General features: G+C 52.0%; 2 protein-coding genes across 2 annotated transcripts in view; one reads left to right on the top strand and one right to left on the bottom strand.

The window, feature by feature from the left end:
- The window catches only part of SCAF4 (SR-related CTD associated factor 4), a 31,027-nt gene extending 25,216 nt beyond the window's left edge, over window positions 1-5,811 (top strand). Inside the window, 2 exon segments of the mRNA XM_039554595.1 lie at window positions 4,649-4,783; window positions 4,786-5,811. Coding sequence (XP_039410529.1) covers window positions 4,649-4,783; window positions 4,786-5,483 — 833 coding nt within the window. The 3' untranslated portion in view covers window positions 5,484-5,811.
- A 1,851-nt stretch (window positions 5,812-7,662) lies between these two features.
- On the bottom strand, window positions 7,663-11,113 carry SOD1 (superoxide dismutase 1). Its single transcript, XM_039554602.1, has 5 exons — window positions 10,994-11,113; window positions 10,463-10,556; window positions 10,003-10,072; window positions 8,485-8,599; window positions 7,663-8,150 (listed from the first exon to the last, which is right to left on the bottom strand). Exons 1-5 carry the CDS (start codon window positions 11,066-11,068, stop codon window positions 8,040-8,042), a joined length of 465 nt encoding a protein of 154 aa, XP_039410536.1. The 5' UTR covers window positions 11,069-11,113; the 3' UTR covers window positions 7,663-8,039.
- Between the last annotated feature and the right edge of the window lie 2,566 nt (window positions 11,114-13,679).

A 13,679-nucleotide genomic window follows, 5' to 3' on the forward strand; every position in this document is an offset into this window, starting at 1 on the left:
TCAAAACAGAGAAAAGCTTAAGAAACTCTGTGTTGACACCATGGAGCCAGGGAATTTTGTTAGGAGTTGCAGAAATTCACACCTTCCCGCTGAACGACACTTTCTGTAAAGGTAGCACAGTATTTCCAGAGTTTTGGAGTTTCACAGGACTGTCTTGGACAGCATAACCTGAACTTCATATTCCAGGCCTTTGGAATGTATGAGGTTCCTCTGCCCTTTGCTGTGTGTCTGCACACATAACGAAAAGGTTTTAGAAAATGAAGACTGAACTAAATTAGACACCCAGATCAGTTCCTTGGCCAGCAGCTGCCTTGTATTCTTAAAAATACAAGGAAGCTGAATGTGAGAAAGTTGGAAATCAAGAACTACCCTTTGCTTTTGTTAACTCGTTCACTGAGGATTTGAGGCAGATAAAGTTCTCCATGTGGTCAGAGTGACTTCTGTCAGTGAGGGCAGGGGTTTTGAGCTCACAGAGCAGTCCTGGAGTAATGGCTGAGATCTGTGTGTTTGCCTAAGCAGTAGCATCTGATGTTGGGGAGTGTCTAATTTCAAGAAGTTATTTATAATTAAAGAGCTATGTAAAACCCGTCCTGAACATTCTGGAGTTGCAGGGCACTGTTCAATCTGATAAAAGAGACAGGAAAAGCAGAAGACACAGATTGTAATATTTTATGCGATTAAAGATTAATGCAATTAAAAGGTTAATATCAGTTGTTGTGGCTTTCAGCAGGTTAGCACAAATTAAACTTCTCAAAAGCACTTTGAGTCACTCATGCACTGGGTGTAGCTGTGCATGTGGGAGGCCAGAGAGTGTCCTGGGAAGGATGAGGAAATGTGCTCCGGGTACTTGGGCAGGATGGGAGAGCTCCTGCAGCAGGCTGGACTCAAGGGATGAAAATTGCTGGGACGAGGTTGTGGGAGAGATCCAAACTTCTTCTGGCCTGGGAACACTTCCTGCAATCCCTACAGAACACAGGAGCTCTTTGATAACTTCTGTAACTTCAAAAAATGCTGCTTCTCTCTCTGGGTTCAGCTTTTCTGTGGAAGACGTGTTACAAAGTAATTCTGAACGGATTATTGTAACATTTCATACCCTTTCATAAGTACTGTCTCAACTCCACTGATTTCCTTTGTGGCTCCACTGTAATTCCTTCATCCCTTCCAACCAGGACGTGGTTGTGCTTCAGAGGAGTGATGCCTCTTGGACATTGGGTCTGTATTTTTGGGTTTTTTTTCTAAAGCCCACCCTCAGGCTGTTGTGATTTAGTTGTGCCCTTGACCTCACTCTCTGCTGTTACACCTTGTTGTTCATGGGAACAGGACAGTCCAGGCTGTGATGGCTCAATGAGTGTGTGCTCAGGGAATTTAAAATGATCTGCAGAGCAGGTATTTGTAGGCTCCTTTGACGTGTGCCCGCTGCAAGAAATGACAGCCTTTAAATCCTTTGGGATTGGCCAGTGTGTTCCCAGCACTGAGCAAATGTTGTAACTCAGGCCAATAATAAACTGCAGATGCTGTATTTGTAATATTCAGATTCTGTGATGTATTATCCTGATGAAATACACCCTATAGCAGTTGTAGGTCCTGATCCTAGTGCTCTTTTTAGCCAAATTCTTACAAGGATCATAACAGGTAACCAAAGTTTAGTTATTCTGGAGTTCCCATCGAACTTGGCATTCACTTCCCGGTACTGCAAGCTCAGTTATTCTTCTTTGCTCCCCTGGCGGTTTGTTCTGAAGTGATTTCTGTAGTCTGCATTAAATCATAAAACACAAATGCACCATTCTCTGAGCCCCTCAGACTGTGACTGTCACAAAATGTTGGGGTTTTTGGCAAGTTATTTCAGCTGTGACTCCATACTTAGGCCCTTTCGTTTAGGCTTCTTTCTTTAGTCTTGACCTGGTCTGAAAGATCCTGTATCAAACTCCAGCAAAAATCCACCAGACTTAAAACATGGTCCCTCTCTCAAGAATTCCCTGGCAGTATTTAACGTTCTAGCTGTAGGATGCCACATTCCCCGCTGGAGAACATGCGGAATGTTGTAGAGCAGCAGCTTCAAACTGGAGTGAAAACCTTATGCTGTTGTGCTGGATCCATGAGCTTTTGGCTTGTTCTGTGTGTTTCCATGAGGTTTGTGTGCTGGGACAGACAGAAACCACAGAGCTTCACCTGCTGGGTGGGAAGTGACGTAAGGGGTTGTGAGTTACTGTAACTGCTTACTGAGCAGAGTTTGTGTAAAAGTAAATCAGGTGTATCAGCACTGGTGACATGGGAATTATCCCAAGGGAATGTGGGCTTTGTCCAGCTGGGAGAGATGATGATCAGCTCTGGATCACAGTGACATGGTAATCTGGCTTCATACCTAATTTATCAAAGCAGTAAGGATGACTCCTGTGCCCTCTCTGGACAGAAGAGACTTGAGGCCAGCCAGAGCACTTGGGCTGTGTCGTAGGAGTCAAGTGATGAAATTTGGGACACTTTGGCGTGTGATGGTTGCTCCTCCGAAACCAGTAAAATCTGTTGTGAAGGCAAGGTGTGGTTTTGCACATTGGGACAGAGGAGCAGGTGTCAGGAGTGAGGGAACCGGCTCCAGTTGGAGAAGCTGGGTCAGGAAATCACCTCAGGCTTTCTCCTGGAGCTCAGGGAGTTCTTACCCAGTTACTCCAAAGTCAGGTACTTCCTAAACCAACAGAGGGCTTTAACTTGCCCCAGACATGGTGTGTCTGTACCATGAATTTCCCTGGGCATTTTCAGTAAACTGGGATGTGTTTCTGGACAGCTCTGTAAGTTTCTAATTGGTGCCTGATTTGTCAGCAGAGTGAGGAAACTCCAGTAGTTCTTCTACAGTTGCTTTAGCCTCAGCATTGAAGGAGGTTAATATTTAAATTTAAATAAAGAGTGTGCAGCTCTCTGGCCGATGCAGTTCAGAATGAAAGAGTTCCAGGTACCATTATGTCGCTTCAGTGCTGCAGTTTGAGTAGAAATAAGGCTGAGAAATTAAATGACTTGTACTTAGTAAATGTGAAACTTCTCTCACAAACCTCATGTTCATGCTCTTGAAACCCACATCTGCTCTGCTGCTTCTAAGCAGAAGCATAGGCTTAACTTCTTCAGCTCTGTAGTTCTCAGTTACTCAATTCTGTCTTGTTTTAATCTTCTGAGGAAAATTAAAAGGTGTTTGTAGCTACAAGAATGTCCCCAAACCTCAAAATCCTGGGAGACATCATTAACTATGTGTCTTGTGTTGTAAAATCTGTACTTCTGTCATAGGGCGAGTTTAAACTGGCTCATGACAGACCTGGTTATTGACCAGGAGGGGGAAGGGCTCTACATTTCAGAGGCAGGAAGGGGGAAGACTTGCTGTTGGTACTGGACCATTTCTCTCCAAGAGTGTGACCCATGGAGCTGTGTCTGACTGCTTGGAGGGGGAAGGGGAGAGGATAGCACAGACTGGAAGATGCCACACAAGTCTTCTCGCTGGCAAAACACCATTTCCTTCCGATATGAATTTATTTAAAGAGCGCTCAGGTGAAAAGGTTTCTGTCAAAGATGTCCCTAAAAGTCAGTGGTGCGGCGAGCAGGCAGCACAGAAGGCTCGGCTCTGTCTGGGGGACAAATGCTGAAGCCGGAGGAGGGAGGGAGAGAGGGACACCACGGCAGCTGAGGGGGAAATGGTGTGGCTGCTCATAAAGCTGCACCCACGTGCAGTTTTCACTGGTGGCACTAATTCCAGCGTGAATTTCCACAGTGTTTCCCATTCTGGTTTTACCCAGGCAGGGGCTGTGTTTCCAGGGCAGGAGGTGCTGGTGAGCAGGAGCAGATGGGAGCAGTGTGAGGGCTCTAGGAACACCGGACAGTGTTCCTGGTTCAGACTGAGGAGGCACCTGCCCAGGGGTGGGAAGGCCTGAGCTGGAGCTCAGAATTCCTCCTTCCTTCTGGCTCGTGTTGGTGTCTGGGAGCTTCGGGTTGAGCTTTATCTGACAGTGTGGTGGAGAGGGAGTTTTTTCCTCCTATGAAGAGTGTGGGAATAAAACTGGAAAGTAGTTGGTGCTTGGATATGTGCTATAAAGGATGAGACACTACTAAAAAAAATAGAATCCAGGAATGACCTGTTGTGTTTCCTTTTAGTTTACATGGCGAGGTTTATTCTAATGAAATGAATCTTTGTTGTGTCCCTTTTCTTTGGGATGGCAAATGGAGCTGTGCTCCAGCCGTATTCCAGCCTCCTCTCTGCTGCCTCTGTGCGTGAGCCTCTTGCTGATGCCCTGCGGCTCTGGGGTGTTCAGCTGCTGTTTGTAGCAGAGGGAAATGTTTCAATCTGGCGGGAGGGGGCGAGGTATTTTTGCCTGGAAGCAAAACAGCTGCAGAGGGCTGAGAGGGCGCCCTGACCTGCACAAGGGCAAAGGCTCTCTGCGAAGGAAGCCTCTGGGATCAGGGATGAGTTGCTGCCCTGGGCACGGTCATTGCTGCCAGCAGCACACAAAGAGGTGTTTGCGGCTGCTGCTGCCGGGGCAGTGCGTGGAGAGCACAGGAAGCTCCGCTCCAAGCTCCAGGGTGCTGTTTTCCCGGGCTCAGTGCAGGTTGGGTTTGAAGTTACGCGTGTTCCCCTCCTGCCAGCTTCTGACTGTCCCTTGTGTGTTCCTTGCAGGCACCCAGGGCGTGGCCCCGCCGCCGCCCGCGCCCGTGGTGGGGCTGCAGACTCCGTCCACGGGGCTGCTGGGCGCCCGGCCCGGGCTGATCCCGCTGCAGCGCCCGCCTGGGATGCCGCCGCCGCCGCTGCCGCGCTTCCGATGATGCCCCCGCGCCACATGCCCCCGCACATGATGCACAGAGGGCCCCCGCCGGGCCCCGGCGGCTTTGGAATGCCTCCCCCGCACGGAATGAAAACCCCCTTCCCTCCTCCCGGCCACTTCGTGCGGCCCGGGGGTGGCCCGGGCAGCGGCGGGCCCAGTGGCCCTGAGGAGAACAGGGACGGGCGGCAGTTCAGGAACGACAGGCAGTTCACGCCCAACAGAGACCAGGAGCGGTTCGGGAGGAGATCCTTTGGGAACCGGGTAGAGAACGACCGGGAGCGCTACGGCAGCCGCGACGACCGGGAGCACGAGCGGCTGGGCAGCCGCGACAGGCGAGACTGGGGACGCCGCAGCCCCGAGCGCGACAGGCACAGGGACTCGGAGGACAGGAACAGGCGCTCCAGCGGCCACCGAGACAGGGAGAGGGATTCCAGGGATCGGGAGTCTCGTAGAGACAAGGAAGAAACCCGCGGCAAGGAAAAGCCAGAGGTGACAGACAGGGCAGAAAGCGACAAAAACCACGAGCCCCACAGCAGCAAAGCAGAGGGCGCGGAACTTGTTTCAGAACTCGCTGCAGGAGACGCTGAACCCGCAGGTGTGAAACCTGCACCGGAGTCAGCACCCGAGGCTACCTCATCCCTGGAACAGGCGGACAAGGACACGGGCTCCGTGGTGGAGGCGCCGCGCTAGGGCTGCAGCCCGGCTTGGAGTGTCGAGCTTTAGTTGTACAGTGCTGTAAATCCGCTTCCGCCCCTGCGCCCCCGACGCCGGGGCACTGTGAGCAATTTGATTGCTTCCCTTCTATTTAAAATAGCCACAACATAACATAAAATACTGAAGAGATGATTAAAATATTACCCATTTTTGCTGTAACTTTTTTAAAGTTTTGACTTTAAAAAGTTTACGAATCAGAAGTAGAAGTGCTTTCTATTTTTTTTTTAATTTAAGAAAAGGTAACGGTGAAAGCTCCTCAAAACAATAGGGATGTGTTTTTAATAAACTCTATTTTCGTAACAAACTTTTAACGTGTGCTATTCTTCCTACGCTGCACTGAAGTGGAAAAGGAGTGTTCAACAGCCTAAAGTTGGAACTGTTAACGCTGTACTGGAGTCTAAATTAGACTGGTTTGGTTCTGTTTGTTAAAGGAAATCTATCTGTTTGTGTAGCGATTCACAGAAGTGAATTTTTATTTGTAACAGTCCTCTGGAGTTTTAGATTGCTGCATTTTAATGAGCTACTTGACCACCCCGGTAAAAGTTAGTTTTAAGATGTTAATTGCAGAGTTAACTGTTTCAGTGTTTGCAATGCAATCCATTCTTTGCTTAATTTTTTTTCCTCCCCCCCGCCCCCGGTTCCGTGGTTCCCGTTGCCCTTAATTTGCCTTTTTTTTTTACAAAGTGACCCCTTCAGGCAATGACTGTCTGCTCTGATGTTACCAAGTGTTGCTGGCCTGGACAGCACCCGCTCCACCGCTTTTGTACTCGCTGGGAAGTGAGACCTCGGAGACACCACAATTCCAGCCTGGCTCTCGAGGCGAGGCTGGGACAAGGACAAGGACTTGGCCCTTCCTCCATGGAGATGGGGCTGCTCCTGCAGGAACACTGGCCCCTCCTCACCCTGCCAGAGGTAGGTTGTGCCCCGCTGGGCTGGGGACAAGAGGGCAGCTCCTGGTGTTCCTAGCATTGTGCCACTTCCTCTCCAGAGCCACTTCTGTGTCCTGCCACCTGTGACGAGGGCAGGTGCAGTTTCTCCGTGGCCAATCCCCAGGGCAGGGACAGTTTTGGAAGTCCTGCCCGCCACACACAGCTCGGCCGTGGCTCAGAGCCCCCTTACCTGCAGCAGCACAGGGGCAGACTTGTATGAATCCTGTGCATATTCAGTGGGTTTTTTTTTTTTCTCCTTGCTGTAGGTGTGTTCTACCTTTAAAGTTGGGGATTTTTCCCCAAGGGAAGGGCAGCTGTTTCCTTACATCAGTCCTTTTTCACAGCTGCCCTGCGGCAGAGGGAATTGTCTCGGGGTGGGAGAGGGTGGGAGAGCCACTGTGGAGCTCTGGACTGGGGAGAGGACATCTATTTTTATGTTCTTGCAATAGCAGAATAAAGAGAGAAAGAACCTGTTTACAGATTGTAGTGAACTCAACTTCCATGTGTTAAAACTTGTGTCCTCACTGGTTGTTTCCTGCCAGGCCCAGGGGACATCCCCTTGTCCCACAGATTGAGGTTTGAGCCTCGGGAAAAGCTGCTCCAGCTCTGTAAGGTGGGTTTATTTCACTGAGAGCACCTCCTTGAAGAGCTGGAGACAAGAATGAGAGACACAAGGCTGCTCTGTTCACACAACTCCCACCCCTATTCTCTGCCTCAGTAGGGATTTGAAAGCAGAGCCTGGAAAACTGCGGAACAATTCCTTACCACCTTCTGCAGCAGTGGCAGCCCGCTGGAAGAGGCACAGGGCGAAGACTCACACAGAGGTCTGGCAGCAGCAGGGAACGTAAGTTCAAAGTATCTTTACAGTATTCCTGCTCTACTGCCCAGTTCCCTTAGTAATGTGCCTCGGTTGAATGGGGTTACCTAGAACTACAGCCTGCTACTTTTGTGAGTATCCTTAAGTACTGAAGAAAGGAACATGGATACATGTCCTCATTAGAATGACTCATTTTCTCCATTAAGAGAGACCCTGAAATCTGTTCCAAAAGGACACACCAGAACAGGATGGAGGCTGGCACTGGCACACCAGTGGTCACGGCTGGGATACTGCCTGGAACAACTTGCTGGATGCAATTTAACCACCCCCCTGCTGAAGCCCAGGCACCCTTTCCCAGCAGGGGCAGGTTTGGGGTGATTCCCTGGTCACAGACAGCCAGAACCAGGAGTATCTGCCCAGAACATTTATTACACAAGTTTGAAGCCTACAGATGCTGCACCTTCCCCAGGATGAAGCCCTGACACACCTGGGGGCTGCTGCTCTTTGCCAGAGCGCGTGGGACTCATCCGGGGTCTGGGACAGGAGCACTACTCACATCTTCCCTCCGACAGCAGGGAGTGACGTGGAATGGTGACAGCAGGAGCGTGAGCAGAGACCACAGAGCCGTTCCGTCAGGGACACTTTAATTGAATGTACATCATACAAAACTCTGTCAAGTCTCCAGCGTGTCAGTGCTGCTCGGGATGCAGAGGAGCAGGACATTAATGACGAGCTTGCACGAGGAAGGGCAAGAGCAGCAATGGAAGAGCACTGCAGGTACCACACTTAGCTCTTGGCAATCCCAATCACTCCACAGGCCAAGCGGGGCCCTGCGTTTCCAGTTAACTTGCTCTCGTTATCTCCCCCTCTGCCCAGGTCATCCCGCTTCTCATGCACCTGGAAGAGAATTGAAGGGAGCTTCAGTGATACTGCTCTGGATCCTGTCATCTCTGCCCCTGGTAGCAGCAGCAGCACCAGACTAATTACACAATGCCCAACTGATATCCATGCTAAAAACTTCCAACTGGACCTCTCTGAGAGATGAGCTGCCTCCAGCAGCTCCAGGGCCATGCAGGCACCCACAGCTGGCAGGGGCAGAGTCAGAGAGGGCTGGCAGGGACTTGGGGCTCACGGCAGTGAAGTGCCACACTAAGACACAGAGGGATCTCTGTGCATCCCCAGCAACAGCAAATCCCCTCTCCCTGCTCTGGAGTTTCCCAAGGCCACTCACCACCATGGTACGGCCAATGATGCAGTGTGGTCCAGAGAGGGAAATGACGGGATCCTGGATCTCCACTTCGGCCACGCCTCCTTTGGCAGTCACATTGCCCAGGTCTCCCACGTGCCTGCGTAAAAACACAGGAAATTCACAAGAGTGGCCTGGACTGAAAGCTCTTCCAAGGGAATGCTGGGACTTCATGTTACAACATAACAAAGGCTCCCAAATCCAGTGGAACAACCTTTCTGGTGGAACACTGCTACTGTTCCCAGAGCTTTTGCTGTCCATGACAGCTCGGCTATTCCCCAGGCAGCTGCAGGCTTTTGGTTTAAGGAGGATTAGGAAAAGCAGTTTGTCAGGCAACAGGTCAAAGGCAATGCAGGAACTGCTCAGTTCCAGCCAGTACCAGGGATGATTATTCCGGTTTGGAATTGCCCCATCACTTGGCATCTGGCTCTCCCACACAGCTTCTATCAGAGCTACATCTCTGCTAAGGCTTCCCTGGAGAACTGAGCCTCCAGCAGTGGAGTTTTCACAGGACTTCTGGACATTCCAGTGTGTTGTGTCTCCTGCACACCTGCCCCAAGCACAGCATTCCCTCAAAATGCAGCTGATCCAGTTCTGTCAGGCTCCTCTATCCAGATCCAGAACCTGGAACATCGACACATCCCTGCTGGCTGACCAGCCCAGCCAGCCCAGGGCTGACCACTGGCTTCTTACACAGCACGAATTCCTTATTTTTAACCAAGTCCTATAAAACTGGGTTAATGGCAGCTTTCCCTTAAGGAATTTGCTTGATTTACGCTTCCAGGAAGCTTCACTCTAATTGTTTCTATATACCGATAAAAGCAGCATCCACTTCTTGCACCCCCCCCTAAGGAATTCCCCTGCCCACAGCCACCCGAGCAGGCACGATGCAGCAGGTGCAGGATCTGCCAAGCCTCCAGCAGCCACAACGTCCATGCACTCCCAACCTTTAGCCCCGAGCAGTGGCTGCCAGGGCCCCGACACACATTTCATGCTGTGTCATGCAGGAGCTGGCCCGCAGCCAGCTCTGCCCGGCCTGTGGCTCAGGTGGGATTTGTCAGCCTCACGACGAGCACTCACGGACACCAACGTGGGCATTCCAAGGCTGATCCCGATGCCAGGCTGGTCCCTGTGCAAGGCCAGGCTGCCTGAGCCCTGCTCCCAGCTCCACTCCCCACACCCAGCACGCAGAGCCACAGGACTTCCTCTGGCACCCACCCAAGGGAACTGGGCTGTGAGAACTGCTCCCATGGAAGAGCCCAGTCTCACATCCCACTGAAGCAGAGGTATCCAGCATGAGCATCAGGCCCTCGCTGTCCCCTCCTCCCAAGCCATGACAAAGCCAGGAGCATGCCCAGGAGGATACTTCACACCACACTCTCAGAGAAACAAACTGCTGGAGTTACCGAAGTGTGGCTAAGTGACCTCGGGAACCCTGCAGGAATTACCGGGGTTTTTCTGGCACGTCCCAAGCCCTCAGCAGTGTCCGTGCCCTGGACTCACCTCTCGGCATCGCTGGGCCCCCCGTGCTGCTTCCGCTCCGGGTTGAAGTGGGGGCCAGCACTGGTGCACCCTGGAACACAGCACAGCATCAAAGCAGGATCCCAGGATCAACCTGCTGCTCCCACACCGCTCCCGGCAGCAGCAAACAGCTCCTCTCCTGTTCCGTGCCCTGCTAATCCCCGGAGATAAATCACCTACTACAGACTTACAAGTCCCACGCTCAGCCAGCAGCTTTATTTCATAACGCTGGGTTATCCAAGCGTTCAGGTAAGTGCTTGACCGCCAGCCTCAACATGCTCAGAGTACTATCCAGGGAGCAATTCCTCGGGAAATGTCTCAATCTCCTCACACAGATTTGCAGCCGTGAGACCCAAGCTGCTGCTGCATCACCACGAGCAGCTCTTTGGAGCTGAGCAGCCACTTCTCAGCCGTGACCCGAGGGCCTGGAGGAACATCTTACCATTGGTGTTGTCACCGAACTCATGGACGTGGAAGCCGTGCTCCCCATCGGCCAATCCAGTGATTTTCCCAGTGACTTTCACCGGTCCAGTACCCTTCAAAGGAGAGGATTTATCACCACAAGCACTTTGGCATTACACGGCTCCGTGTCAAACGAAGGTGACAGAAAGCACTGGAGGCCGCGCCACAAGCCCACAACATCGTCCAGAATGTTTGTGTTCGTTTAAGCCCCTCAAACACACTCCTTCCCCTGTTTTATCACTAAGCGCAAGGAGTACCCGTTATCTGGCGGCGCCTTCCAGAAAGATCCCGTACGTTCACGGGGGAGTGCGAGTGATGCCGCGGCTCCTTAGGCGACTACGAGAGACGGCGCAGCTCCAGAGGGCCGCGGCCATTTAGATCCGCAGCGCCCTCGAGCTGAGCCCGCCCGGTTCCTGCCGCCGCACCGGCCACGGGGAGAAGGATGAAGAGGGAGACCCGGGGGGCTTCGCACCGCCGGCGGTGGGTCTCGGCGCCGCGATCGTGCCCTCACCTGCTGCTCGAAGTGGATGACGCCCTCCACAGCCCCCTCGCCCCGCATCACGCACACGGCCCGCACCGTCGCCATCTTGTCGCCGCCCGGCCCGCAGCACCGCGGACTCGGGCACGCCCCCCCCCGCTCCTCTTATATAGGGCAGGCGGCCGGCGGCGCGCGCGGCCCGGCCAATCGCGGCGGGGGGGCGGGGCGGCGCGGCCGAGCGGCGGCGCGCGGCGCCCCTGGTGGCGGGAGGGGAGAGGTGAGGGAGCGGGACCGGGAGCGGGACGGATTGAGAGGGAGCGGGAGCGGGAGCTGCCGCTCGCGCATCGCTCACAGCTTTGTCCCCGGGACCACCGGGCGCCAGCGGCTCCATGTCGGCTGTCCCGGCACGACGAGCAGCAGCGCTGTTTCCCTGCCCGCACCCCTTCCCGTCGCACCGCCGGTGCCCTCCCTGTGGCAGTTCCAGCCGCGCTGGGTCCGATGCTGAGCTCTCATCCGAAACTGGAACGCGCTTGTGAGGTTGCCCCTGAATAGCTCTGCGTTTCAATAGAGCTGCTCTGCCCTGAGGGTGTTTTGAACTGAAATCAGAATCATAGAAAGATTTTAGAGTACCTGAGATTTCAGGTAATCACGGAAGGGTTTGAGTTGGAAGGAACCTTAAAGCTCATCCAGTCCCACCCCTGCCATGGGCAGGGACACCTCCCACTGTCCCAGGCTGCTCCAAGCCCCAATGTCCAGCCTGGCCTTGGACACTGCCAGGAATCCAGGGGCAGCCACAGCTGCTCTGGGCACCCTGTGCCAGGGCCTCACTACCTTCACAGGGAACAACTCCTTCCTGATATCCAGTCTAAACCTACTCTCTCTTAGTTTTAAGCCATTCCCCCTCTGGCCTGGCTTCAGCAGCTTCAGGTCCTCCTGCTGTTGGCCCCAGGGCTGGGGCAGCTCTGCAGGTGGGGTCTCACCTGAGAGGGGCAGAGGGGCAGAATCCCCCCTCCCCTGCTGCCCACGGGGTTTTTGATTAATCTGTCCATAACCGAGATATAATTGACTTAAAGCCCAGGTGGTTTTAAGTTACTTGTTTTGGACCGTGTTAAGGCCAGGGGAGGATGCAGAGGGGTTGTGGTTTTTTCACACATCAGACTCATACAAAACACTTGAGTCACGGCTCAGGTGGCATTACTGAAGCTGAGATTTGTTTGCTTGAGAACACAGAATCAGGTGAAAAAAACTTGATCCACATAAATACATGGAGACTTGTTTGTCTGAGAGACACACTGGGATTTGTAGTGTAACCCTGGAAAGACGCTGGGAGGAGAGCCAGCCGGAGCTTTCTATCTAGGAGGCACCTTGGCAATGTGAGATAAACTCCTTGGAGTTTCAGTCCTGATGTGCCTGGATAGAAGAGACTCAGTAACTTGTGAGCAAACGGGTCTGTGCTTGTGGCACAACAGCAGCAGCCTGAGCCTTGCTCCATCAGGAGGAGAGATTCCAGTGCTCTCGAGGTGGCCCTTGTTTGATTTAAAGAGGTTTGTAAACTTTTTTTAAATGGTAGTATCTCATTTTACTTCCCTTATCACCCTTCTCACCCCTCAGGGCCCTCTCATGCAGGGCTTTCTCTTACTTTTAGTCTGATCTCCAAACTCGCCCTGATGTTTTTATCAGGTTTATTCTTTCCTCCCTCGAAGTTCCAAGATCCATCCTTCTTCGTGTCCCTACACGAATGTGGGACAAACAGATGGACGAGAGCCAGATCCGTCAGGTTTCTTCATAGGTGTAGTGAAATAACCCGAAGCAATTTCGGAGACTGATGGCATTAGTAATCTGTGTCAGCACACCGTTGGAGGTCCCCTGGGCTGCCCCAGTTGGGCAGAACTCAGCTGACAAAGCTGTCATGCTCAGGGACACCCCGGAGAGGTGGGGATTTCAAGGATTAACACAAGAATTCGTGTGGTTCCTGCAGAAAGAGGTCAGTAATCTTATACAAGTCACAGCCTTGAGAGTGTTCTCTGTAGTCCTTTTCTTTCACAAGTATGATAGAAATACCCAAGTATCAGTTACTGCTGTGCTCATTCACATCAAGAAGCCAGGGAAACGTTTTTGTTGTGTTTTCTCCCACATACTTCTTTTCAACTCCTTTATTTTCTTAAATCTCGCCAGTAGGTGAGAAAATCCACCCGCCAGTGCAGCTGAATGAGGTGTTTGACAGCAAAAAAATCGTAATTTGACCCCGTCACATCAGATGGTGACATCATTATTTTGTTATTTGGAGTATCACAGTAAAGCCTGGAGGAAAGAAGAGAAAGAGCATCTTGATTGTCTCCTCATCTGCCAGTTTAAAGGCCAGATGAAATAACTGCTGTGTGATGCAGGTTAACAGCAACCCAAACTATGTAGAGAAAACGTAATAAACTTCTCACCAAAATGTAACAAAGTACCAAAAATTCCAAACCCTTAGGTCCTGTAAAAAGGTGGCCTAGAGCAAGGATAAGGCCCTTGAGGGAGCAATTTCTGAGGGAGGTTTTATGTGAATTAAAAAATAAGAGGGAGTTTTGAGAGTTCCGTTTCCCGTGGCAACCATACATCTGGTGCAAATCTATAGCATTTCCTGCTTGTGGTGATTCTCTGGGAAAAATACAGGGTTGAACTGAGACTGGAATGTCCGTAGCACTCTGGGTTGCTGGAGCCCGTGTCCTGAGCGAGT

Source organism: Corvus cornix, chromosome 1 (genome assembly GCF_000738735.6).
Source record: "Corvus cornix cornix isolate S_Up_H32 chromosome 1, ASM73873v5, whole genome shotgun sequence".
Taxonomy (NCBI): domain Eukaryota; kingdom Metazoa; phylum Chordata; class Aves; order Passeriformes; family Corvidae; genus Corvus; species Corvus cornix.

Coding starts and splice junctions, on each gene's coding strand:
- SOD1 (XM_039554602.1), bottom strand. CDS start 11,068: ATGGCGACGGTGCGGGCCGTGTGCGTGATGCGGGGCGAGGGGGCTGTG. Junction 10,557..10,993: donor TCATCCACTTCGAGCAGCAG/GTGAGGGCACGA, acceptor TCTCCTTTGAAG/GGTACTGGACCGGTGAAAGT. Junction 10,073..10,462: donor GTTCGGTGACAACACCAATG/GTAAGATGTTCC, acceptor GCTGTGTTCCAG/GGTGCACCAGTGCTGGCCCC.